The sequence below is a fragment of the Enoplosus armatus genome, chromosome 22 (assembly GCF_043641665.1).
Source record: "Enoplosus armatus isolate fEnoArm2 chromosome 22, fEnoArm2.hap1, whole genome shotgun sequence".
Lineage (NCBI taxonomy): Eukaryota > Metazoa > Chordata > Actinopteri > Centrarchiformes > Enoplosidae > Enoplosus > Enoplosus armatus.
In genome coordinates, this window is record NC_092201.1 from 11276399 (window position 1) to 11298115 (window position 21717).

The following is a 21717-nucleotide window of genomic DNA, read 5'->3' on the forward strand; positions in this document are numbered from 1 at the left end:
TGTAAACATAATTAAATGACCTACAGCAGTAGTGCTCATTACATTATCCACACACTTAAATAACACATTAATAAATAACGATTCTGGTGGCAATACAGTGTCACGTTGGTGGATTTCTATACAGTACAGTGTGGCGACAAGAGTGCAAAAAGTAAAGTGATTATGTACACAGGTGACAAGAGGACTAACATTTGCTGCAAGTCAGGAACGACTTCTGTATTATAATTCAGTGAACCAATCCCTGCTGTGACTTCTGAGGTTCACTGGTTTCTGACACATGACAGCTACTCCTAAATGAAAAGGCTGCAGAGGAGGAGATGAATGATATTTTTTCATTTTTTATAACCTGGAGCCAAAACATTTGCAAGAAATGCTTTGTGGAATTGCCAAAATGGGATCAAAACTTTCATTTCCACCTCACACAAAAGTCCATTTCCATTCTGGTTAACCACAGTCTGTCAAAAAATGAAAAGTACTTTGCCTCCAGGAGCCGAGGGTGGCGGCTACAGTTTCTAAAATCTTACCTTGAACATTAGCTTAACAGAGGCAGTGCATTTTCATATACTCAAGAACACGAAGCATTTTAAATAACTTAAATCAACTTACACTTCTTTCAGTTAGCGTGTGAGCCAATATGATACCTACTGTACATCTGAGCAGGGATCAGAACAGTGCATTTTCATGGTTGCAAATCCACAACTTCATGTTGAGACATGATGAGTGCATGGAGCGTCGGCCCTTTAGGCAAGATGAGGAGATAACAGGTTCAGCTCCCTTTGTTGATTATTTCACCACAGATGTGTTTCCCTGATCTCAGCGATCACCTGGCTGGCTTTCTGCAGAGCCTGTGGACCAGACAAAACAAACAAAACAATGAAATGACTGATAAAGGACCCTCAATTCATCTAGGAGAACTAGACACTTCAAGGTAGGAGTCTGTTACCTGTAGCATGTCAGCGGCCTCCTTGCGCCGCTGGGCCATGTCCTCCGATTCAGTCAGCAGATCATTGAGGAGGCCAGATTTATACAGCTGGCCAACGAGCTCGCTCTGGAGGCTGTCCTTCACATGGTTGACCAGGAAGTGCATCACTGCCTTCGGCACACTGCGGTGGAGAGAGGAAACAGGCCGAACAGATGGTTGAGAACAAGGAGGCAAGATGGCCTGGTGATTGTGTTGTCCCCCAGATGGAGAGGCTCGAGTTTGACCCACCAGGTGGGCGTGCCTGTCGAAGTATCGAGCTGTCGTAGTACGAGTTACGAGTTAAATACAATATGTTTATCCCTATAGAGCTCTAGGGGGCCCTACACTCCAACAGCAAAAGATCCACTTCGGTAGGATGGAAAAGAGGAACAAATCACACAACAAATGTAACTTGATTATGTCACAGCAGCCGTGGTTTTTAACAGTTAATTGCTAAATGCTATGACTGTAATGGCGGGGTTAGGTTTAAGTTACACCCCTAGTGAGAAAACATTTTCAAGACGAAAAGGAGACATCTTAAAGGATAATACTCTATATTTTTCTACATGCCTATCCTGTCTATTGATCATAGCCTCAAGCCCACTGGTTCCTGCTGACATAAATCTTTACAAGCAGTTCCAAAATATATAGCTTCATCTTTTTAAAAAGATCAATAATTTGCTAAAACAGCTGGGCACTGTAGTTTTTAGCAAATGTAACTCAAATGGGAGTAAATACTACATTTGTTGGGGACTATTTTCAGTCACGGATTGATACACATTTGTTGCATTAGTGAGTACTCACGGCAGCAGGATGGTATATGTGGCATAGACTCAAAATAAACAGTGAAATAAAACAGTGCCCCTGTTAAAGGTAATGAAGGAAGATGTAACAGTGTGGCTCATTGATGTGTTTTTAATAGCTTTTGGACAACAATGGAGTGCTGTGGCACAGAGGAATGAGCTACACCACATTTTGGCTACACACACAATACTTGTTAGCTGGATCAATTCATTGTTGGTTTTGGTCTTTTCATGGAATTTGTTGACAGTAAAATATATAGAAAATCAACAGAATAGCTGGCCTACCTGTCCTGGATATTCTTGCGAACGATGAGGAAGTAAGACTTGATGAGGCGCTCGATGACCTCACAGTCCCGCTGCTCACGTGACGACAGCTTCCTGGCAACCGGCACAGGCTTGAAGAGAAAGGGAGACCATGTTTGATTCAGTCGTTCACTGAAAAATACTGTCATCTTCATAATGGGGCACGCTGATAGGCTTGTGTTTAGTTACCACATCAAGCAGGTTGACAGCTCCTTTAAGGGGGCTTCCAGGTCCAGAGCCAGGGGCTTCCTCGCCTTTCCTCAACATCCCCCTCCAGTTCCCAGTGCCGTCCTGCTCGCTCTGAGGCCCTGCTGCTGGGGCCTGAGGAGCCAGGAAGAGAAGGAAAATGAAGAAATATTAACTGTCATCACACCACCCAGGCCACTAAATTATTAGAGCAGCTGCCTTCGCTTGTCATTAGGGTTCACAGGGAAACGATGGTTAGGGTATGTCGCATAATGACCAGGACTGGTTCATATGCAGTAGAGCTAAGTCAAATAGGCATTATAGGAACTTGAAGCTAAACATTCATAACTAGGCATAGTACAGCCACTGCTCTGAGAGGAAGGAAGTGAACCTGCCCACATGCTCACAATGACAATTGTAAAATGCTGATATAAAGCAGGTTTTATGTTTAAGCCACCAAGCTAACATCTGCTAATTAGCATTAAACACAAATTATGTTATTAGCTCTACAGGAATTAAGTCATAAACCAAACTATTGGACAAATTAAAAGTTTTACCTGATAATGGTGGTAGATAAAACGTTAAGAGATTTCAAAGTTATAATTCATCCTGAGGGGAACATGAAAGGCTGTGCTAATTTTATGGCAATCCATTCAATAGTTGTGGAGATATTTCAGTGCAGACCAAAGTGGTGGACCGACTAACGGATTGCCATATCTAGAGACATGCCGTTAGCAGGGCTAAAAAAACATCTTCATTCTCCTAAAATATGCACTTACAGACCAAACAGGCGTAAGTAGATGGTGCACTGTGGTAGTATTTCCATTGTCACACAATTCCTATAAACTAAAGGACAACAAACAGGACAACCAAAGTGTTACGAGGCTGGAAAAGGAAATAGAGGGAGAGGAAGGCATTTTCTGTGAGACAGGTGGACCAACTTTGGGGAAACAAACTCTGCAGGAAACACAACAGTTGTTAGTGCAAGTCCACACAGGCTGAGGCAGAGCGAAACAAGAGCATGGCATCAGCAGACAAAGATCAGAGTGCATGCCAGCAGCTCATGCCCATCCATCCATCCACCCATCCACCCACACATCCATCCATCCATGCCCCACAGCCAGCCCCGCACAGAGCCAGCGAGCTGCGTACGTGCCCACCTTGGCACCGTCCATGTCTGCTCCAGACGCAAGGGGCTCGCCAGAAACCACAGTTGGGCCAGACGGGCCTTTGCCAACAGACTAGCAGGAATATGAGAGCAGGAATGGAGAGAGAGAGAGAGAGAAAAATAAAGCACTGAGAAGAAATGTGGAAAGACAGAGGAAAAGAGGCTGGCAGTCGAAAGTCATTTGAGGGGAAGAGAGGAGACTTTCTGAGAAGGAGAGACAAGATGTGGAATAAAATTCCTCGATGGAAATTATCCGAGGCATTCGGTTCACAGATCCTCATCCTGTAGTGCTATGAGTGATTAACACTGCACAAGTCCCCTTTATATTCAGGACACTGCAGATGGATGAGCTGCTGTTACTATATTTCAAAATAAAGGTTGTTTCTTTTACCTTATCCCTGGGCACTGCGGTGGGAAGCTCTCTCATCCTGTTTCTCCTTTGCTCCTACAAAACACAAGGCAAGTATGTGAGCTCATTTACTGAAAAATACATACTGAAAGTTATTCTACTTCTGGTAGAAAAAAATGTAGGTATTTTAGGATGTTTTGTTATGAGTACAGACCTCTATATTGTTATTCAAGACCCCACAGGCATCTGCAAAGTCTGGATGTTTGGTGTTGATGTAGGCCAGCTCTATTGCAACCAAGTTATGCACCTATGACAAGAAGAGAGGACAACTTATCAATCAAATGTTCTGGTTCAGCTTCTCATTGAACACTGCAGCCTAAGAGATAATGCAGGTGATGAATGCGGTGGTACCATCTCATTGGTGATTGGCAGTCTCTTCCTCAGGAGGGAGGTGACGACTTCCACAATGGCCTCGTGTAGTTTAGGGAATCTCTGCAGCTCCTGCAGGAGAAATCGTTCTGAATGTAAACGTCAGTGTGCGAGGGGAAAGATGTGATGCTCCTTCTTTGGCAGAGCTGATCACCTGCGTGCTGTAGTTGCTGCAGTGCTGGATGATCCTCTGCATCTCCTCGTGGACCAGCTCCACGCAGCGCAAACTGGGCTCCTCCAGGCGTTTCACCTGCTTCTTCACCAGCAGCTCGAAGGAAACCTCGGGTACAAACAGGGACGGACGCGGGCCCTGATGTTGGGGGGGAAGGAGGGAGCTGCAGGTTAGCAATTATTAACCAGAGCAAACAACAAAAGCAACAGAGTAGAACAGGAGAAACCCCAGTGCCCCTAATGATGTCACTTTTATGAGATAATGCAGCAGCACTCACTGTTGCGTTCCTTATGGCTGTTAGGATGTCTATGGTGCTGAGTCCTCCCAGAGGATCCACAGACTCCAATGTTCTGCCAAAAGTCTCGTGGAATATGTAACAAATTCTGGCTCCACCGCACCTGAAAAATAGCAGCGGGGGGATATTAGCTGTGATGTGAAGCCCGTGGCATACTCTGCTGTCAGCCCTTCCTTCACAGAGGCCGTGCGTGCCTCAACTTACAAGTTGTATCACATTAAATGATGAAACCAATGCAGTTGTTTTGCTCATTCTCACTGCGCTGGACCAACAGCAACACCGTGTGGCAGAGCGGAGAAAAGGCCGGTACTCACAGCTCTGCCGTCTCGATGTATTTGGCCGTGCCCTCTATGGTGTTGCAGTACTCTGTGGCGAACTTGGTGATGAGCTGGAGCAAGGTGGCGCTCTGGTCTTCGACGGGTTCGCCGTAGCTGCTGAGCAGGGACTGGTACTGGGCTGCCAGGACGTTGATCCGTGTCTTCAGCTCAGGGAGACAGTCTCGGATGTGATGCATCAGTAACCTGACATCATGGCAGGGAAGGGTTTTAATGCAGATGTGTAAAATTATATTCTGAGCTGTGGTTGGTCAAGCTAAACATCTCTGTTTTGCTGATGCTTTACACCCATAGAGGCACGAGGGTTTTCAAAGTATGTATATAATAATATTCATGATCACATTTACCTGTTGAGGGTTCTGGCCAGGTATTTGGTTCCATTTCTGTTGGCGAGAGACGGATATTTCTTCTGTAGGAAAGCATGCTCATCTCGAATGGCATCAGCCACAGACTTCTTATTGTTGATGTCCAGCTGGCTCCTAAAAGTTTAAACACAATAATACACCAACAGTTAGTCCACAGGAAATTAAAAATAAATGTCAGGATATGTGGGAAAACAATCTTACAAATATCTACATGTATATATCATGATATCTTATATTCTTATGGAATAAGATCAGATAATCCTTTATTAATCCCTCAGCGGGGAAATTTGCATTGTTACAGCTGCATACAGGATAGTGCAATAGAGACAGAAGTAGAAAAACAAGATATAATAAATAAAAAACAAAGACTGTTATAAAAAAGCAATTAAAACTAAAAAACTGCAATTTACAAATTCACAGAATGAAAGAAATAAAGGTAAAAGGATTATACTGTAAATGAAGGCTCGTATTTGTACTGTATATCATGATACTGTATCTGTAATGTTTATTGATGTTCATGAAACTAAAGTGAATGATAATGGATTTACAGCTGGCAGTTTATAGACAATAGATATTGGTGTATCTGCCTTTAATACCAACATTACAAATGTATTACACTCATCTCCGCTCTCTATTGAGCCTCTCGTCTCCATTAATACACGCTCATGTCTACAATAATGTAATGGATTCTTTCATAGTATATCCGATACAGTAAATGTAGTTTTGCAGACCAGACCTGTTGACTACTCCAATGAGGCCCAGTTTGACAGGAATGACTCTGCCCATCAGTACGTCCATAGCATCAGTGCCAGCGTCCATCAGGTCCAGCTTGGTCACCACAGCCAGCGTCCTCCTGCCTGGTGAGTTACATTCATTCATATCACTTTAACTGCTACCAACACAAGTCTTCTATTTATCATTTTTACCATTTTGTCACAATTAATGGTGAAAAGTCTGCCAATAAAGGTTGATTCACACAAAATAAAATCGGATTATCATAATGGTTTTGGTCTTTCTTTCACTTTTCTTACCGTCAGTGTCGACCTCCCGGGCCACCTTGAGGGCCTCCGAGGTGGCCATGTCGGTGTTAGCCGCAGTGACAGCCAGGATGATGGAGTTTGGGTTGGAGATGTGCTTCAGGATTAGATCCCTTATCTGAACCTCAATGTCCTTAGGTTGATCACCCACAGGCACCTGAAGGGGGCAGTGCCAATTAAAAGAAAAGACACAGCACATCTCTGTTTGATTCATTAGAACCTACAGCGGGGGGATTTCACACATGTTCAACCTGAGGGGAGGATGGAATCAAAGCCTGCACACACTTGGGCTTTGACAGCAGGCTTAGAAAGCATCAACAATGAGTTCCTAATTCCCTGCAGTCTTCAAATATGAAATACACAAAAGCATCGGCCTGACAGGGAAATTAACACAAGCGACCACATACATATCTGGTAACGCTTGGTTTTTAGGCGTAACAAATTTCCCCAGGGGTACGAGATGACCAAAGCCTTGTCTTGGGGAGTAGGAATTAGGAAGTACAGCATGCGTTACCTTAGTGATTCCTGGCAGATCCACCAGTGTGAGGTTGACAACGTGAGGAGAGAATATCTTCAGATGAATGGGTTCATCGCTGATCCCCTGCAGAGGGACAAGAATAGATGTGTAACTGTGTATCTAACAGCTTAGCACTGTTTCACACAACATATATGAAAATATGTTTTAAAAAATTCAATTCAATCTTTTTTTTTTTTCTACTAGGTGTCTGCTATGGCTAGCTAGCCTGGCATGGCTAGGAGAGGGTAACACAATTAGCTAAGAGTGGGAGTATCGCCACTCTGTATGCCAAAAAAAAACGTTGGCGTAATCCAGTTTCCTCAGATCAGGGCTATATCCCAAGTCAAGCCTTTACTCCCATTCTCAACTTATGTACTGCATGCTTTCATCTCCTTGCGTCTGGATTATTTGAATTCTCTGTCTACATGTGTTAGTCAGTAATCCCTGGTTCACCCGCAGCCAGCCCAGAATGTGTGCCTAGTTTTTTAACTGGCATAAGAAGGAAGGAATACATTTCTACAGGAGTTAGTGCTCTTACACGTGTAACTTTGAATATGTTCTTATTATCTAAGATCCCCTAATTAGATCAGATCTCCTCCATCCCACCGTTCATCAAACAAAATCCTTCTGTCTATCCCATGCTCTCACCTGAAGATCAAATATCTTCTGTGCTCTGCAGCTTTTGATTGCGCATAAGGTCCTTGAGAGTTTTGTTTTTGTCTTTCCTTTCTACGATTCTTTTGTTTGAAAATGTACAGAATGACCCATCCATCCATGTCTCACCTTATTATTCCCTGATACTCGCTCCGTTTCATTTTCAATTTCTTGCCTGATTTCATCAAAATCTGTGTAGATCTGCAAAAAGAGAAATAAAAAAATATACATAAAGACAAGCCAGGACCAAGAGTATTCATTCAACATTTTGTCTTAACATTTATACCTTGTTTTTTGTGTGCAGAAACTTGCCCCACTCTTCACCTTCTCTGCCTGTGAAAAACAATAAAACAGCATGAGTTACAGTTATAGCAGGTGTTAGCTGTTACCACTTAATAGACAACTAGTCTGTGCAGGAGGCTAAGAAAGCACGGCTAACATGAGGGTCGACGCCTAATGACAGTTTCTGGTCCGGTAAATAAAGCAGCTGGAATTACAGGTGTGACTTTGAGGAGGAGGGAACAGGACTAAGAAACTAATCCAGGTTATTAAATGTGGAGACACCTGAAAAATGCACCTCTGTGAAGCACAGTGCCTTGTTACACGCTGGCATCTGCAAGTGATTAGAAAGACAGTGACAAAGACTTTAAAACTGGGGGTTGTATACTGAGCAAATTGTATGATATTTTTTTTATGCGGGGCAAAACAAATGATGGGCCTGTCCCCTTCATGTGTTGTTATTAGCCTAAAATAATGATTTGTACTGTATTCAAGAATCCTGACACAACATACAAAGGACTGAAGCAAAATTCAAACACTACAGAGGACTTATTAGTTGAGATTAGAGGATTTTGGTGCTTACCACTTTCATCAATCTTCCTCGCATCTCCGGGGTCTACATGGACCAGTTGGAGGATGAGAGGTCGCCTGGTCACAACACCAGTCCCACGGGGCAGCAGGTCCCTGCCCACCAGGCTCTCCAGCACTGAGCTCTTCCCACTGCTCTGGAGACACAAACCACAGATACAGACAAGAGTTAGGGGGCATAAACCAGGGACAAAGTCTACTCTCTGATTCAACACACCAGATCCAGCATATCCCTCATAGGGAACCATGCTGGATCAGGGCTGCAGCCAGCACAGCTAATTGCACCTGTCTTTTCCTCAAGCTACGACCTGGTTTTGGCTGAGAGCTTAACGTTAGTGTTAAAATAGCACTGACTGAAGATGATCGAAATAGATTCCACTGCCAGTGCCAGTGCAGACTTTGCAATGAGATTGGCAGTGTGTCTTTAGCACACCTGCCTGGGTCTACAAAGGCCTCTGTGTAGCCTCAATTCATTTCGGTATCTGACTATTATTGCTCTTAATGTAGCTACATGTCTTCTAATAATGCTACCTCTATTTGTGCATGCATTGTGGTAAGACAAGGTTACCTAGCTAACATGACAGTCGCTATATCACAAAATGCACACAGAGCATTTTACCTGAGTCCCCACTACTGCTATCTGCGGCAGCTGTATGATGTCCGCTCCCACTGTGTTGAAGACATCTTGGAGCTTGTTTACTACGGGGATAAGAGCCTCCATGCTCGCGGTTTATGAATTAAATGAATAAACCAGCTATTTTCGTGATGGAGCCAAAGTCATTCAATGTCCCACCGACACCACCATTGCAACACCACCCACTGGATGGATGATAGATTGTGTTGGGAGATGTAGTTCTCCAGCAGGGAACAACTATAGCTCAGACTGAGGAAAAGACTACCAGTACACGTGCTCCGGAAAATAACGCGATAGTTTTCTCGCGCATGCGTATACGTATTGTTGATGACGGGCTAGCTACGTTAGCCGTGTAGATTGGTTGACTTCCTCCCTCTAACCTTTCACTTACTGCCTGATTTTAAGTCAGAAAGTTAGTCTGCTGTCACCAGTCCTTCGTTATTCCACCATGCTACAGTTCCTGGTGAGTTTAACTGACGTTATCAACATCGGCGTTTGCCTGGATGCTGAGAGATGCGAAACTAGCTAGCTAAAGTGTTAGTATAACGTTAATGGTAATTTGCTGTCAAAAGTCTTGGCGATGTTAATTGAAAGTCTCTTCTTCAACATTTGTATACAAGTCTGAAAAGTATGTGTCACCCACTAAACAGCTAACAGTTAAACACGTCACCTCATGGAAGTCACTTAAATTAACGTTAGCATGAAATTTAGGAGATGTTACTTTGTCAGTAAGTCAGATGTTTCGGCCTTGAATGACATTTGTTCTTTGTCTTCCAGGCTGGCTTTACCTTGGGGAATGTTGTGGGGATGTACCTGGCTCAAAACTATGATGTAAGTTTGTTGGAGTTTTGTCTTTATTTTTAAACGTTCATAATTTGCATTCAGCGAGTTGGTGAAGTTATCTGCTTGTCACACGGACCCATCTGTACCACGCCCTCCAGCGGACAAACCATGGGTGTCTGTTCAGGTGCTGCAGGAGTTATTGATTCCCCCCCAACGACGCACATTCAACTTTATGATCAATAGTAAAGCCATCCTTATTGATACAAATAGGGTGGATGAAATAGTAAAGACACCTCTTAGTATAATGCAATACAATTTTTAAAGTGAACGCCAAAATAGTTGCAACAAAAACTGATTATTGACTGTTGACATTAGTTTTAGCTAGGTGTACCTAATAAACTGGCAACTGTATAGGTGTAGCTGATTGTATCAACTGTACTGCTCTTTCTAGGTTCCCAACATAGCCAAGAAAATTGATGCCTTCAAGAAAGACGTGGAGGCCAAGAAGAAGCCCCCAGAGTGAGCAAAGCGGGACCATGTTGCAAGCAAGAACAGATGGACTCTGGAGAGAAACTATTTATTTGATATGGTTATGGTATGATGAGCATACATTTGATAAAAGGATTGAAAATGTAAAATATGTATGAGAATATTAACAGTGCCTGGAACCGCATTTGTTTCTTCCCTTAGTTTTATAGGCATGTTCTCATTGTAGCCTATTTTTATAAGATAAATTGTGTAAAGACGGGATTTAAACAACAAACTAGTGGGAAGTCCAGTATCATGGCACTTTTGGCTGGCCCTTTCTGGGATGCACTGTGGTGTCTTAACTTACACATGGCGTTCATTAATTATACATCAAGTGTACATAATGTTCTTCAAAGTGAATATTAATAGAGCGTGCAATTGCTCTTCTGTGTTGTTTAAAGATTTTCATTCACAAGCTTATAGCTTATCAACAACAACTGCCAACACAATTCTGAATCACTCAACTTACAATAAAGTTGTTGATAATGAATCTTTGCCTCATGACTGAAGTTTAATTTTACTGGCACAATTTTGCAGCCCTGTATGAATTTGTGGAAGGAGAAACTAAACCCATCCATATTGCTGCATTGCACTGGTTCCAGCAGTCAAAACATGGTTTACTTGGGTTGTCATTGGAAATGTATCCACCAGATGGTGCCATTAGCAAGGCATTTCAATTTTACTATCACTTAAACCAAAAAGGGGATAAATTCACTTAGTTTTGGCAAAAATCTACTTTTTCTTCTTCCGTTTAGTTCCTTTCTTCTTTTTCTTCTTTTTCTTCGAATGTGGCCACCCAAAGCCTCTGAACTCCAGACAGTCCACAGCATTGTGAGAAATGTAGTAGACATTCTCCATGGCTGCTGGGCTGAGGATGTCCACCTCTGTCTTGGTGGATTTGGCACTAGAGGACCTCTTTTTGGGCGTTTTTGGACTCCCAGTCTTCTTGGTGGGCCTAGAACTGTGGGACCTTGATTTCCTGGATTTAGTTGGCTTTGATGAAAATTGAAAAAAAGTGGTTTATTGCATTTAGGTTTGGTTCTTCTACTTTGACTATATTGAATAGTTCAGATAGTCATTAATGTTGCGTATACTTTACCATGGTGAAAGATGTCAACGTCACTTCCAATATGATGAGATTATTTACCCATCTGTAAAATGAGATACAAACACAGAAGCATGCTATAATAAACAGTACACAGTACATACATTTTTTCAGATAAACAAGATGATTTAACAGCCAGGTAGTACATAAAGTGCTTTCTTAAAACAGCCTCAGCGCTTGAAATTGTCACAAATTAAAAATATATACATTTGTCTTACCAGTTCTGGACTTGGCACTGTTGTAAGTGGCAACTGGATGGCTTCAACTGGGACAGTGATACCCCATTTGTTTATGTCCTGTTGTCGTAGAGACAGAGCAGGCTCGCTCATGAATGAAGGGGTTGGCCTCTTAAGCAAGCCTGTAAATTCTTTTGTTGCATCCAAAACACGGCTCGGCTTCATACACAACACGAGAGATAAGAGCAAAAGGCAAATGTCTGTTCTAATTCAAATAAAAGCCAACAGCTATCTTTGCTTTTTTTTATTTTTTAGTGCAGTGGAATTCCATCACCTGTTAAGACAATACACTTTAAAATTCTTTGGTAATTCTTACCAAATTCTCCTGATGTAAGAAGCCCTTGCATTCACATTGTGAAAATGTATTTTTGACATCACTGTAACATTTAAATACATTCAGTAAATGTAAAACAGCCGAGTACCATGCAGAAGCTCTTGGATCTCTCAATCATGCACCACAAATAAATACTAACAACCATAACAAGTATGCAGTCACAGTGAGAATGAGACATCCAATATGGACCCAAGAAACTTCTCCGTTGTGAGCAAGACGCACACAACCCCAAATAAATACGCACTGCAAACAAATGATATCAAATTCAACAATCACCTGCGTGCCAATTTACTGCACATACAGTAGTAGCATGGCATCTAAAAATATCATGTCATAAGTGTGAAAAATAAGACTTGTGAAAATAGCAAGAAGAGTTTTATTCCAGCAAAAACAAGGATGGAGGTTTGTGGATCACCTGCATAGAGCCATACTTTTCCTTAAAGGCAGAATTTGCTTTAAAAAGCTTCTAATGTAGCAACAAAATAATAGCTTTGTTTTTCATATAAATTGATACTAAGAGTCAGGGGGCAGCAGGGTGGTGAGGTGACTGTACCTCCACCAGAGGTACAGAATCTGCTCATCTGTCTCTGATAGATACAGTACTAATTTTAACCAGAGTAACATGTTAAATCACTTTGCGGCTGTGATGCACGAGCAGAAAGACGTGTTTACTGCAGAGCTCCATGCTTTTAAGCCCTTGAGGGTGACAAAAAGGGTGAAAGCCGTGTGTTCAGTAGAAGAGCTACTGTGTAGAGATGAGGTGGACTATCATGCGGATGATGCGGGAGCCGCGGGGACAGCTGCACAGGTCCATGCTCGGGTTCCTGATTTTGTCCTCCAGCAGCTGGTCCAGCTCCCAGCGCAGCTCTTTCACCAGCTCAGCCACCTGGGTAACACACACACACACACACATTTACAAGTTCATTTGTGTACTTTCATTTGCCTTACACAGTAATTTTGCAAAGTTCTTTACTTGCTATCCCTGACCTGATGAGAAGAGGCAGCAAATCGGATCCATCCATCATCGAGGGAGATGACAAACTCTCCCTTGTGCAGCTCCATGTTGACCTGGCCGCCTCCAAACAGCACCAGCGGGTAGACGGACACCATGCTGCAGTCCCTGATGAAGACGCGGCTGGTTTTCACCTTCTCGTGGTAAACCAGGTAGGGGCTGTCGTAGTGACGAACCTGGAGCACAAAAGAAGAGTCACGAGGCTTGTCGCTCTGATTAGCTGCTGAAGACAAGGCCGCGTCTTTTCTCTTTTTATCTCACCGTGTAGTTGACAGACGAGGGGTGCACGTGCACGCAGCCGTCGTTCTTGGTCATGAAGCGGAGCTCGTTGGCTTTGGGCTGCATCTTCATCGCTCCTTTGCTGGTCATCTTGTAATTCCCCTGAGGAGCTCGTACCTGGAACAAAGGATCAAAACACAGGCCGTGAAGCCAAGTAGAGATGGCAGGTATGAGACAGTTTTATACTTATCGCTGGCTTCAGTTTCTATGAATATGCACCTGGACCACATTGGGATAGAGGGCAGCGCAAAGCATGGCGGACATCAGCCGGATGTTCATGGAGTTCAAGTTAGCCTGGGAAGGAATAACATTTATTGTTATTATTTATAGTTATTGACATTATTATTATTATCAGATTCTTGTGTGTGTGTGTGTGTTACCTCGGGGCCGGTAGCCTCCATGACACCATCAGTGCCTTTAGAGGACATGCGCTCTATAATCCGGGCCCTCAGTCCCTCCTTGATGAAGCCAATGTCAGACAGCAGCTCAGCAAACTGCCTCTTCAGACTGGCAATCTCCTGCACACGCCACAACAGACATTTCTTTTTTTTAATGTATGACTTGGGTAAAAATACATTTTCTAAATTATTTCAAACTAAAGACACAATTAAAACACAATTAAACTTCAGAAGAAAGGGAAAAAAAGAAGCTGTTCCACTGCAGAAGTGGTACTTTTAAAAAGAAAACACAAACTAAACACTGCCATACTCCCTGGCCCGCTGCTCAGGAACTCTACATGAACAGCATTAGACAAGTGTAGAAGAGACTGGATTAGGCGCTTCAGACAGCACTGCCTCACCTGTAAGCCTCGCCAAGAGAGAAAGTTCTCCCTGCAGTACTGGAAGCCAGCCTGGCTGCCATTCTTTGCAGCACAGCACCATCCCTGCAAGAGAGGGGACATCCATCATTTGAAAAGATATGTCAACATTTATACATATAAATACACTTTTTGCGTTATGTTTCCACAAAGATAAGTCCAGTCAATACCTTGTACGCCTGTAACAAAGCTAGATGGTCACTATTGGCCAGAGCAAAGGCCAGTTTCTTCTCATTGGCTTCTTCCCGCTTATCCCATGGAGACACCTGGAAAACAGACAGAGGACCAAATACAGAAAGTATTTCCATAGAATAAGCTCTTTTTGATGATTAATAATCATTATGCGAGTTCTTCTCAGTTAAAAAACAACACACAAAGATCGAGTAGCTGGGCAAGGATCCTAAAATCAGCATTGTGATGGCAAGAAGTGACACATAAGGCCTCTCAACAGTGGTGAGCGGTTTCTTACAAATGGTGATTTGAAGGCCAGACTGGCAGCGATGGTGAGTGCCGGGTCGAGGCAGCGAAAGATGGCACCGAACAGCATGAGTTTCCCGATGCGCACGTCGACAGGCAGGCAGGCCAGGTGGTAGCCCAGCGGAGTCAGCTTCTCATCTGCAGTTAGAGCTCCCAGGTCCCGCAGACGCTGCTTGGCTGCATCCAAGCTTCCCATGGCTGGGGGCTCGATGAGCCTGGAGAAGACAGACTCCAGTGTCCGCTCGGCAAACACGTCCAGGATCTTGATTCTGTCGAAGAGAGGGGGAAATATTGTTTTGCATTTCCTAAAATCTGACATGGTGCTACATGTAAGGCCTGTCTGGAGAGAAGACCCTCTATTGCCCAGTTTCCCCTCCACTTTCAAGCATAAATCCCAATAGCCATGTCACACATAAACCTCTGATATTTGCATTTCCAGAGACAACAAAGCAAGTTGGCATTGTGCAAAGAGCAAACAGATGGATCTACCGGAGGCAGAGCTGCTCCAGAGGTACTCTCTGGATCTCAGGCAGCTGTTGTTCAGCCAGCTGGTGCTGGAAGCAGTGGCTGGTGAAGAGGTGGAAGCAGACCCCCGAGGCCACGCGACCTGCTCGACCCTTCCTCTGCAGCGCGTTGGCCCGAGAAACCCACGAGTCCTCCAGGCTCTCCATGCTTTTAGATGCATCATACCTGAAAATTTAACCAAGGAAAAAAAATAATGAAAACAAATAAAGTATAAATAAATAACAATATCTGTTCACTTTAGCTGAATGAGGTTACCTTTTCTCTTTCATCTTTCCGGAGTCAATGACATACACCACGTCGTCAATAGTTACCGAGGTCTCTGCGATGTTAGTGGAGATGATGATCTTTGTGACCCCCTCTGGGGGCCGGCTGAAAACTGCCTGCTGCTCCTCGTTGGACAAGGTCGAGTGGAGTGGGTACACCTCACACCTAACGAGGGGAAGGCACATCCACATTAGTTAGCATTTGACTAGCAGCAGAAGGACTGGGTCTTTTACTATTGTACGTACTAATTACAGTTACTTATTTAACTTATTTTTGACTTCCTACAATGTGTCTTAGTAATAGTTTCTACTTCTGTCACCCTAATATGATATGGTTTGCTTACTGCCATGTACCAAAATATAAATCAGTAAAACACAAATGTAAAAAAATAAATAAATAAATCATGATTTTAAATGCCCGGTAAACAAGTGAAGTGATGAAACGGAGCACTCATTAAAAGTGTATTTCTGAAAATCCTGTAGTCCACTAAGGATTCTATGTTTACAACTTTTTGGTTTTAAAGGCATCAAGAAATTCATGTTTGCCCCAGAGAGGAGAAAAAAAGAAAATACCACAGAGCATGAATCTTAAACCCTCATGAAAAATAACAGGATATGAAGTTCCTTTAGACACAGACCTGCTTGCGCCCCTGTTGTTGAACATCCTGTTGGACTTGAGCTGCTCGTAGAGCACCTTGATCTCAGCCAGGCCTGGCAAAAACACAAGCACTGCACCTGGATACAGAAACCAGAAAGGTTACACCAACATAGTGACAGTCCACGCTGAAGCTTCTATAGTCTTGAATTCACCTCGATTAGAGTGAGTATACATGGGGGGTTCTTACCTGGAGGATAGTTGTGTTTACCATCGACAATCCACTCCAGCAGGCTCTCCACCAGGTCCATGTTGATCTTGTCCAGGTCCATTGCAGAAATGGTCTTCAGCACAGACTTCTTAGTATCTGCATCAACAGCAAAACAATGTGACATTTATGCATAAACAGATCACTTCAGTTTATGATACCTGTTCTAAACTCACCTTTGTATCTGACCGTGAGCTCCTGCAGGCTGAGCTGCTGGTCTGGAACAGAGTCTTTGACAAAATCCTTCTTGGTGAAAGACATGAAGTTCCACATGTCATCACCCAAGTCATCCACCATGCCCCTTGGATCTACTTTGCTTCCTCGTCCACTTGTGGAAGATGAATTCTGTTTCCCTGAGCGTATGTAAGGGCTGCCATCCTCAATGACATAGCTGGGAAAACAAATAAAATTGTGTTGCTTTGGATCTGGACCTCTTCCTCTCACCCTCTCTCCCCTGAGTGTATGTTGTCCTTGTCTCTCTTTCCCTCTGTGTGTTTGTTTGTGTGATCTGTCGTCTTTCCAGGGCTCCGTGTGGAGAGGAGGTCGTGTGGCTCAGGCCTGTTTGGCGACACTTGGAAGTTGAGTTTGCTTCAGTATTTGTTGGAGTGAAGGAGGATGTACTTACCGGGATTTAGCGATGGCATCTTCAAGAAAAAACTGGTCGACGGGAAAAGTACGCCCTGCAATGAGAGAAATTCACTGAGTAGGAAAAAACTAAAAGGAGGGTGGTATCTTGACTTGAACATGAAATGTGCATATCATGTTCAAAGTGGCTAATTACCCGGTATGTGAACAGCAGGACAGTTGTAAAAATACTCAGAGAAGAGGTTAGCATTAAGTGTGGCACTCATCAGAATGATCTTCAGGTCTGGCCTCTGCACAATCAGATCTTTTAATACCAACAGCAGGAAGTCACTGACAGAGAAAAGATGAAATAGAGAGATGGACAGTGAGTAAAAAAACATTACCAAAGCTGTTAAGCGACAGCTCAAAAGGCATGAAGAAGAGCGTGAATGCACACTTTCTGTCCCATATGCAAGTGATCTGCATAATCTCACCTCTCCTCCGTTCGCTCGTGCACCTCATCCACAATAACGTGTGTGACGCCTTTGAGGTCTGCCTCGCCCTCCAGCCTCCTCAGTAACACGCCTGTGGTGCAGTACAGCAGTCTGGTGGCAGACGTCTGACAGGAGAGAGTAGAGATGTAGAAGTAATCCTTATATAATATGAAGCTTGGCTACATATACTTAGGATAGGACTCATAATATGTTGCATATAATATGAAGTCCTTTGGACCCAGTGACTAAAAGCTGATGGCTTAAAATCCTGCATGAACATGTCAAATATGTGCCCGTACCCTGACACTCTCCAGGCGGATCTGGTAGCCCACCGAGTTGCCCAGACACTCTGCACGCTCCTGCGCCACCCTCTGGGCCACGGAGATGGCAGAGATGCGGCGTGGCTGAGTGCAGATGATGTTGGCCACCTGCTCCGCTCGGCCACTTAATGTGGCGTCCAGAATGAACTGAGGGATCTGAGTGGTTTTACCACACCTGCAGAGAAGCAGCAGAAAATAAACATTAAACAGAATCCTATCTGTGACAAAGAGGTAAGAATAGGCTACGCAAAACAAATGCAGCCATGTTTTTACACTACACAACGTGGAAGGAAAGCGTATTTTAAAATCACATCAACAGGCTGTAAAATCAATAGTCACATAGTAAGTAAGTACTGAGGACCAGAATGTAGCACCACAAGCAGGTTACACCCTTGTCCCTTACAGAATACTTTGCTACTCTTCAAACCAAATCAAGTCTGTATAAATAGCATTTCTACCATGCCAATCCTTCATGCTGCCCTGTGTGACCCACCCAGTCATCCCGCTGACCACCAGCACCTGGCACTGGTCTAACAGATCGAGGATGTTTTCTTTTTCTTGCCAAGCTGGCAGCTTCCTCCTCTGATCCAACATGGACCTGAAACGCCTCGATGACTGGGTGAACAGAAGAATGGTAGGAACAGCAATGCATTAAAAACACACACATCATGTTGGAGAGGATGTAGAGGGAGATTAAAATGTAAAAGACAAAAGGTCAATTTGGTTTCTTTTACCTGTTTCTTGTGAAAGTCTCGGCACAGCTTGCCATTTTCTTGCAGTAGGTTGTCTAACTTCAGGTTGTGCTTATTCACCATCTTCTTCCTCAGATTGACATAACTCTCACTCTCCACTGGAACGGCCTCGTCCTCGTCTTCCTCATCCCTCTCATCCAGCTCCTCTGCCTCTCCCATCTCTTTCACTTTAAAGACAGAGGTGATGGGACTCATATACACATAGATCTCTATTTGGTGAAAATAGGGACAACAAATAATAGAAAGTAAATAATCGTGTCAACTCACGATCTGTGGGTCTCTGGTTGTTAGGTAGAGCAGTCCTTCTACTGTTGGTATGATTACTGCTGCTGGTACTACTACTACTCCTGCTTTCCTCAGAGGCATTGCTCCTCACGCTCTTACTCTTTGCTATGGAAAGAGAGGGTGGAGGAACCACCAAAACAGGTGGCGGCGTGCTGTATTTGTGATGGCCGACAGCCAGCAGTTCCTTCATGGTAGTTTCGTCCTCACATATGGTGATCAGGGTGTAAACAACAGGCTCGCTGCTCTTTGCTGCAGCCAACGCTTCTCCAAACAATCTCTCAGTCACGCTGAGCCTCCCTGCAGCCCCGACAGACTCGTCAGTGGTACTGAAGGCAACTATTGGTGCCTGAAATGGGTAACGGTTTCCTTTGGGGAAACGGACCTGTAGTTCATACTCTGGAGGAGAAAAGCTGCTGAAACCAGGCTGGCTCGGGCCGTTCAGGTCTGGGGAACCAGCCCCAGGTCTCCCTTTAGTGGGGAGCTGGTGCTTAAACCTGCATTTGTCCCCAAACCGGCAGCCTTGCCCTTTCATGAAGAATCGGCAGACATCACGGATGTTAACAGCTCCCCCACCACCTCGACTCCAGGCTCTCGCACTATTCCTGGCAGCATCGTCCGAGAGGAATGAGAGGTCCAGGGTTACTGTCCAGACAGCATTGGCAATGCGCTCACTGAAGCGATCACCGTATATGGCAGCTAGAGCCAGAGCCTCTTCCTGCCTCTGGCTCAAACACTCATCCATAGGCACCCCTTCAAGACCATTAGGGGAAACTGCTTTCTGGCCGTAGCGCTCACTGAAAACCTGGTGGAGGAGTTGTTCCAAAGTGGCGCCGAATTCCCCTCCAAAAGACTCCAATGCCTGCTTGCCACGCTCCCTGTCAAACCCATACCTACACAAAAGCAAAGATGAGAAAACAAAGGGTTAGAAGACCAGGAAAATATTCACCAAACACTAAAACAAACAAATCTTCAATAAAATAAATACATAAATACTGTACATCACCTGCAGAGTTTTCCTATGGCAAATAAGGAGATGATAGGTTCAGGGGTGGGCCGTTCATCATCAGACTCTGGATCATATGCTGGGCTTTCTGCTCTCTCCACAGGCTCATCATTAGTGGCCCAAAACTGGCCTTCCTCACGGTGGTCCAACTCATCGAAATCCTCCTCATTCTCTTCTGCCCCCGAATAATCTGAACCAGATTCACTGAGGCAGAGAGGATGATACAAGTTAATGTAGACTTGCAGTGGAAAAAAACATCACTTAATCTAAACACTGCCATGTTCAAGCATTCCAATTAGTCTCTTTTAACACACATATGTTAAGTAGAATGTACTTACTCATATGGCTCATCAAAGTCATGGGTTTGCAGATCCCGCAGGAGCTCCTTGAGTTGTTCTTGGTTCTCATTAGTCATGAAGATCCTCTGCAAGGGCATGCTGCTCACCTCTGGCCTGATGCCGTCACCTGGCTTTGGGGACGTTCTGGTCCTCACCAGGGACCTTGGGAGAGCCTTGCCAATGCTCTTCCCATAGCCACTGCCGTCCCTGTCTCTATCTCTACCTCCCCTTCCTCGACCTCCATCCCTGCCACCACCACGACCACTGCTGCCACCGCCGCCTCGTCCTTTGCTAGGTCTGGAGGCAAAGCCAGGTAAACAGAGAGGGGGAGGGGCAAGAGAGACGAGGGTAAGAGGGGAAATCAGCATCAACATTTTAAATCTGATAATAGATTCCTTCACTGTAAATGTATACCTGCTGGAACGAGAGGGTCCAAAATCGAGGCTGAAATCATCGTCGTCATCCCAGTGATGAGCTCCTCCTTTCCTACTTCCACCTCCACCTCCACCTCCACCACCACCACCACCTCCTCCTCCTCCTCCTCCTCTTGGCTTGTTAAATCTCCCCCCTCCCCTGTTTGGCTTCCCACCTCGCTTCCTTGCACTCATTTCTCTGTTAAAACATGAACAGTTTCATCACAGATAACACATTTTTAAGCAATCTAGCTAATCTAAGTATCACCACCAACACACCGTGGATTGCTTACAATACACTGCTCTCATGCCAAAGTATACTCACCTACAGTCAGTGTCCTTTCATAGCAGCAAACAACCTGTGAACAGAGACATAAAATACATAGCTTGAATACATCTGCTCAGCCCTGGGAGTATCCAATAATCCTGGATACACCAGAGACAGAGCTGCTAGTTGCGGACCCGGGCAGAGCAGGCAGCTACTGTTCATCCACTGCAGTGCACACAGAGTCGCACATAGCTGCGGGGCGGCTCGTTGTGGCACTTCAGTTCAAGTGCGAGCAATGAGATGGTGGCTGACACACAGCGCTGGTGGCTACAATTATGCAATCAAACTGGGCACGCAGACTAACAACCCGACCAGGGCGATGGCCATTTAAGTCCACGCATGGCTGACTGACAATGTGTTTAACTAGCAAGTTCTAAAAGAACAGGATACAGCTCGTATCAGAGATAACGTGGTATTGTGTAGTGTAGTCTGGCACGTCGGTCAGCAAAGTATTCTTCACGCTTCAGCTAGCTAACAAGCTAACAGCTAGCATGCTCACTCCTGATTTAACAAGCTAGCTGATCAGAGGCTTCCTCACAAGTCAAGACGAGACGTTTAAATGCTTAAAAATGCCATGAAAATGTGGAAAAAGATCATAAGTGATAAAGCATAACAGGTGTTAAAAAAACTTAACTTTCATAACAAGCATGAACAAACCTGAGACAGCTGTTCCGACCACCGGTAGCCTGCATCTCTTTCATTGGTCGAAACTCAGAGTTCAGAGTTCCTTTTCCGGTGTCCGGTAACGTTTAAGCAAAGAGGAAATGCACATTACTTGGTAAATATATTGTTTTAGTAATATCTGTAGGTTGTTGGACTATATTAAATGCGACATATGTTGAGCTAAACTAGCTACTTTTTTATGAAAAGAGTAACGCCGTTTAAAAAAAACCCAAATATTTATTTAAGCTAGGTCTGCACCA

The 21717-nt window shown here is 44.2% G+C and overlaps 4 protein-coding genes across 7 annotated transcripts; 1 reads left to right on the forward strand and 3 right to left on the reverse strand.

The window, feature by feature from the left end:
* Positions 1-679: 679 nt before the first annotated feature.
* LOC139304800 (dynamin-1-like protein) lies at positions 680-9196 on the reverse strand. 2 transcript variants are annotated; one of them, XM_070928676.1, is made up of 19 exons: positions 9061-9196; positions 8437-8578; positions 7861-7907; positions 7704-7775; positions 6918-7004; positions 6398-6560; positions 6103-6223; positions 5349-5480; positions 4981-5187; positions 4649-4769; positions 4354-4509; positions 4182-4271; positions 3985-4077; positions 3813-3866; positions 3414-3494; positions 2257-2388; positions 2050-2159; positions 944-1103; positions 680-845 (listed from the first exon to the last, which is right to left on the reverse strand). In XM_070928676.1, exons 1-19 carry the CDS (start codon positions 9160-9162, stop codon positions 789-791), a joined length of 2127 nt encoding a protein of 708 aa, XP_070784777.1. In that variant the 5' UTR covers positions 9163-9196; the 3' UTR covers positions 680-788. The 2 variants fall into 2 exon arrangements, with proteins under 2 accessions (XP_070784777.1, XP_070784778.1); XM_070928677.1 differs by lacking the exon at positions 3414-3494.
* Positions 9197-9409: 213 nt separating this feature from the next.
* Positions 9410-10876, forward strand: stmp1 (short transmembrane mitochondrial protein 1). The gene is made up of 3 exons (XM_070929160.1): positions 9410-9538; positions 9853-9906; positions 10310-10876. Exons 1-3 carry the CDS (start codon positions 9524-9526, stop codon positions 10379-10381), a joined length of 141 nt encoding a protein of 46 aa, XP_070785261.1. The 5' UTR covers positions 9410-9523; the 3' UTR covers positions 10382-10876.
* Positions 10877-11118: 242 nt separating this feature from the next.
* LOC139305404 (small lysine-rich protein 1) lies at positions 11119-11820 on the reverse strand. Its single transcript, XM_070929374.1, has 2 exons — positions 11710-11820; positions 11119-11379 (listed from the first exon to the last, which is right to left on the reverse strand). Exons 1-2 carry the CDS (start codon positions 11818-11820, stop codon positions 11119-11121), a joined length of 372 nt encoding a protein of 123 aa, XP_070785475.1.
* Positions 11821-11956: 136 nt separating this feature from the next.
* dhx57 (DEAH (Asp-Glu-Ala-Asp/His) box polypeptide 57) lies at positions 11957-20195 on the reverse strand. Of its 3 annotated transcripts, none has more exons than XM_070928733.1 (22): positions 20054-20195; positions 19716-19919; positions 18695-19602; positions 18410-18594; positions 18169-18290; positions 17655-17850; positions 17356-17480; positions 17079-17212; positions 16923-16977; positions 16474-16688; positions 16280-16396; positions 16073-16169; positions 15427-15600; positions 15136-15336; positions 14639-14915; positions 14340-14435; positions 14152-14235; positions 13733-13870; positions 13572-13646; positions 13335-13469; positions 13049-13249; positions 11957-12947 (listed from the first exon to the last, which is right to left on the reverse strand). In XM_070928733.1, the coding sequence occupies exons 1-22, from the start codon at positions 20149-20151 to the stop codon at positions 12804-12806; spliced, it is 3981 nt and encodes a 1326-aa protein (XP_070784834.1). In that variant the 5' UTR covers positions 20152-20195; the 3' UTR covers positions 11957-12803. The 3 variants fall into 3 exon arrangements, with proteins under 3 accessions (XP_070784834.1, XP_070784836.1, XP_070784835.1); XM_070928735.1 differs by having other exon boundaries at positions 18410-18600; positions 18731-19602; positions 20054-20171; XM_070928734.1 differs by having other exon boundaries at positions 18410-18588; positions 20054-20171.
* Between the last annotated feature and the right edge of the window lie 1522 nt (positions 20196-21717).

Coding starts and splice junctions, on each gene's coding strand:
- LOC139304800 (XM_070928676.1), bottom strand. CDS start 9,162: ATGGAGGCTCTTATCCCCGTAGTAAACAAGCTCCAAGATGTCTTCAAC. Junction 8,579..9,060: donor TAGCAGTAGTGGGGACTCAG/GTAAAATGCTCT, acceptor TTGTGTCTCCAG/AGCAGTGGGAAGAGCTCAGT. Junction 3,495..3,812: donor CCGCAGTGCCCAGGGATAAG/GTAAAAGAAACA, acceptor TATTCCTGCTAG/TCTGTTGGCAAAGGCCCGTC.
- stmp1 (XM_070929160.1), top strand. Junction 9,907..10,309: donor ACCTGGCTCAAAACTATGAT/GTAAGTTTGTTG, acceptor TGCTCTTTCTAG/GTTCCCAACATAGCCAAGAA.
- LOC139305404 (XM_070929374.1), bottom strand. CDS start 11,820: ATGAGCGAGCCTGCTCTGTCTCTACGACAACAGGACATAAACAAATGG. Junction 11,380..11,709: donor CAGTGCCAAGTCCAGAACTG/GTAAGACAAATG, acceptor TTTTCATCAAAG/CCAACTAAATCCAGGAAATC.
- dhx57 (XM_070928733.1), bottom strand. CDS start 20,151: ATGCCCTTGCAGAGGATCTTCATGACTAATGAGAACCAAGAACAACTC. Junction 18,595..18,694: donor CAACCAGAGACCCACAGATC/GTGAGTTGACAC, acceptor CTGTCTTTAAAG/TGAAAGAGATGGGAGAGGCA. Junction 14,236..14,339: donor CTTTGTTACAGGCGTACAAG/GTATTGACTGGA, acceptor CCTCTCTTGCAG/GGATGGTGCTGTGCTGCAAA.